The sequence below is a fragment of the Equus przewalskii genome, chromosome 11, assembly GCF_037783145.1.
Source record: "Equus przewalskii isolate Varuska chromosome 11, EquPr2, whole genome shotgun sequence".
Lineage (NCBI taxonomy): Eukaryota > Metazoa > Chordata > Mammalia > Perissodactyla > Equidae > Equus > Equus przewalskii.
This window is the reverse complement of record NC_091841.1, coordinates 18023089-18026265: the sequence shown is the minus strand read 5'-3', so window position 1 is coordinate 18026265 and position 3177 is coordinate 18023089. Positions and strand designations below refer to the sequence as shown.

Genomic DNA, 3177 nt, shown 5'->3' with positions numbered 1-3177 from the left:
TCCCAAACTGTTCAACATGGGGGACTTGTTTTCTTCACTAAGCCCCTAGAGATTCATGCCCATTGGGAAAGGTTACCACCATGAAGGGAACTGAGTGTTCTATCCTTCCTTATAGAAAATGATCATTCTTTTCGAAGCAATTAAAGGAGCTACATAAAGGATATCCTTAAAGATGTGCGTACATTTAATTTTGGATAATATAAAGTTTTTGAAATTTGGTGGAAATCATCAAGACAAGTTTGAACTTTAGGAAAATATAATCTCATGCTCTCTAAAGAGAGCAGATTTAGCATTTTTTCCATATCCTTGTGAGACCAAGCAACAGATTTCTGTGAGTTTTTCTGAACTGAATTCCTGTTTATTTCTTTATAATGTAGAGATATTGCAGAGTCCATGGGGAATTCTAAGGTCACAGAATGTTAGATATGAAAGGGGTATAGAGATAAGCCCCTCATTTTATAGTAGACTAAAAATGATCTATATTCAAATAAGCAAAAAAGGAAAGAAAGAGAGAGAGAGTGAAAGAGAGAAAGAGAAAGAAAGCATAGGTGGTTGGACCAAAACTAGGAGCAGCCTGCATTACCCCTACCCTCACACACCTATCTTGGCTTATTTTGATGGGCATAAACAGAAACATTCATGCAATTGACAATGCTCCCAATATAAGGTTAGAATTGTCTTTGTGACTGCTGAAAATATACTACACATAGCATTAAACAAGTAAGAATGATAATGACAAATAGTCATAAATTTCATATTTATAGTCACTATATCATATATCATATAATTTATTGTTAAACTAACTATATTAATTGTTGTAAAATTCATGAGCAGAATATTGCTTCTATTTTATTTCAATAGGACGTTAATTAACATGATATCAAATATTATGCAAAACCAGATTTTTTTCATATAAATTGTCCTACATAATGATCTTCTCCTAGGGCTTTTAAGTGGCTTGATTTTTTCTTCTTTGACTAATGAGTTAGAAAGTAATATTTTCGTGAGGGTGTGCATTTCATATTTTACATATATTATGACTGTGATATTGCTTAACAGATTTCAGGATAAGTGCACTCAAATAAGTTTATATATAATAGGTAAATTACATAAAATAACTCTATGTTGTTCTAGTGAAACACATGCTTAATGTTCTGTATGATTTCTATGACAAATCACTGTCCAACATTTGCCAGATGACTTGATCTCAAAGGCAGAGCCTCTCCATTCCTTCCATGGCATCATATTACTTTATGGGAATTATGCAGTTGGGAGTAATTTCTATAATTACCCTTTGCTCTTAATCTATCATTTTATGTTCTTGCTTCTTGGTGCCTCTTTTTTCTTCACATATATCATAGGCTAAATCTATGCTCTCTTTTTTAGGGCAGCTGTTTGTGAACATAGACAGCCATCGTTTGTTTCTACTAATTTTTAGCATGAGTAACCAGATTTTCAATTGTGTACATTGTCCTTTTCACATCCTATTGTATGTGAGAGTAGGAAATACACTGATAAACACATACGTAAATTATGTGTAAATAATATTAGAATGACACTGATGCTTCAGCAAAAACAAGGCCTCCCTTCTTTGTCTTTCCCAGTCGACTAATGTTAGGATCTAAATCTCATTGGTTTGTACTATATTCCTAGTACTGGTATTCCTAAGTAGACTTTATAATCTCACCATACAGTAAAATGAAATATGGAAAGTAATTCTCACTTCAAATATAATTTTATAGCTTTAGGGAGTTCTAGGTAATATATTTAGACTCTACTTCTTATATGAGAGAGTACTAAATCCAAAGACATCAAGGGTGAATTGCCTAAGTTTACACAGGATCTTCATACAACTCACAGACCTAATATCTAGGAATATTGCCTTCCAGTTCAACAACACTTCAATAATTGTTATAGACATGTTTAAAATATCTGTTATTAGCTTGAAATATTATTTGTAATTGTTAATGGTTGATTTTTCATGATTCAAATTATTTTCCTTTCTGGTAATAGATTACCACTAACCAATGGAAGATAAGAATCAAACAGCAATGGCTGAATTTCTTTTCTTGGGCCTCACAGATCATCTTCCTCAGCAGATTGTCCTCTTTGTCATGCTTCTCCTTGTCTATCTTGTCACACTGGGGGGTAACTTGGGGATGATCACTCTCATATGGATTGATCACAGCCTCCACACTCCTATGTACTTTTTCCTTAGCCACTTGTCCTTTGTAGATATTTGTTCCTCCTCTTCCATTGCCCCCAAGATGCTGTGTGATACCTTTGCGGAAAAAAAAGGAATCTCTTTCATGGGTTGTGCTGCACAGATGTGGTCATTTGGTCTCTTTATTGCAACTGAGTGTTTGCTCCTTGCTTCCATGGCATATGATCGGTATATGGCCATCTGTAAGCCTTTGTTGTATACACTCCTTATGAGGCAGAGGGTCTGTATGCAGTTGGTGGTAGGACCTTATGCCACAGGTCTGATAAGCACAATGACTCACACATCTCTCACTTTTTGCTTACCCTTCTGTGGTCCAAATATTATCAACCACTTCTTCTGTGACATTTCATCACTTCTTTCCCTTGCATGTGCAGACACCTGGATTAATAAGTTAGTGCTTCTTATCTTGGCTGGAGCTATAGGAGTACTCAGTGGCCTGATCATCATGGTCTCCTATGTTTTCATCCTGGTGGCTGTCTTGAAGATCCAGACAGCTGATGGGAGGCAAAAAGCTTTCTCCACTTGTTCTTCTCACTTGGCAGCTGTCTTCATCCTATATGGAGCTCTTTTCCTTATCTATGTTCGGCCTGGCTCAGGTTCCTCCCTCGATATCAATAAATCAATTTCTCTATTTTATACTGTGGTAATCCCAATGTTGAACCCTCTCATCTATAGCTTGAGGAACAAGGAAGTAAAGGATGCATTCAGGAAGAAGTTGAAAGGATAAATTCTCTAATAGGTAGGTAAAATAGAAGTCTATTTGTGTTACAGAATAAATGTTCATGCAGAATATATAGCAAAAAGAATACTATCCTGGAAATCAGAAGCTATGTGAGTCCTGGCTCTGCCAGTTCACAGATAATTTGAAAAAACGGATACTTAAATATTTTTCTGCCTTAGTGTTGTTCTCTGTGATATGATGGGGTTTCAAAATAATGTTGAATTAGATTGAT

The 3177-nt window shown here is 35.4% G+C and overlaps 1 protein-coding gene across 1 annotated transcript; it reads left to right on the top strand.

Moving 5' to 3' along the window:
- The first annotated feature begins 2027 nt into the window (after positions 1–2027).
- LOC139074593 (olfactory receptor 5G3-like) lies at positions 2028–2951 on the top strand. The gene has a single exon (XM_070566046.1). It carries the CDS (start codon positions 2028–2030, stop codon positions 2949–2951), a length of 924 nt encoding a protein of 307 aa, XP_070422147.1.
- Positions 2952–3177: the final 226 nt, after the last annotated feature.

Excerpts from the sequence above, each read along its gene's own strand:
- LOC139074593 (XM_070566046.1), top strand. The coding sequence starts at position 2,028 with ATGGAAGATAAGAATCAAACAGCAATGGCTGAATTTCTTTTCTTGGGC.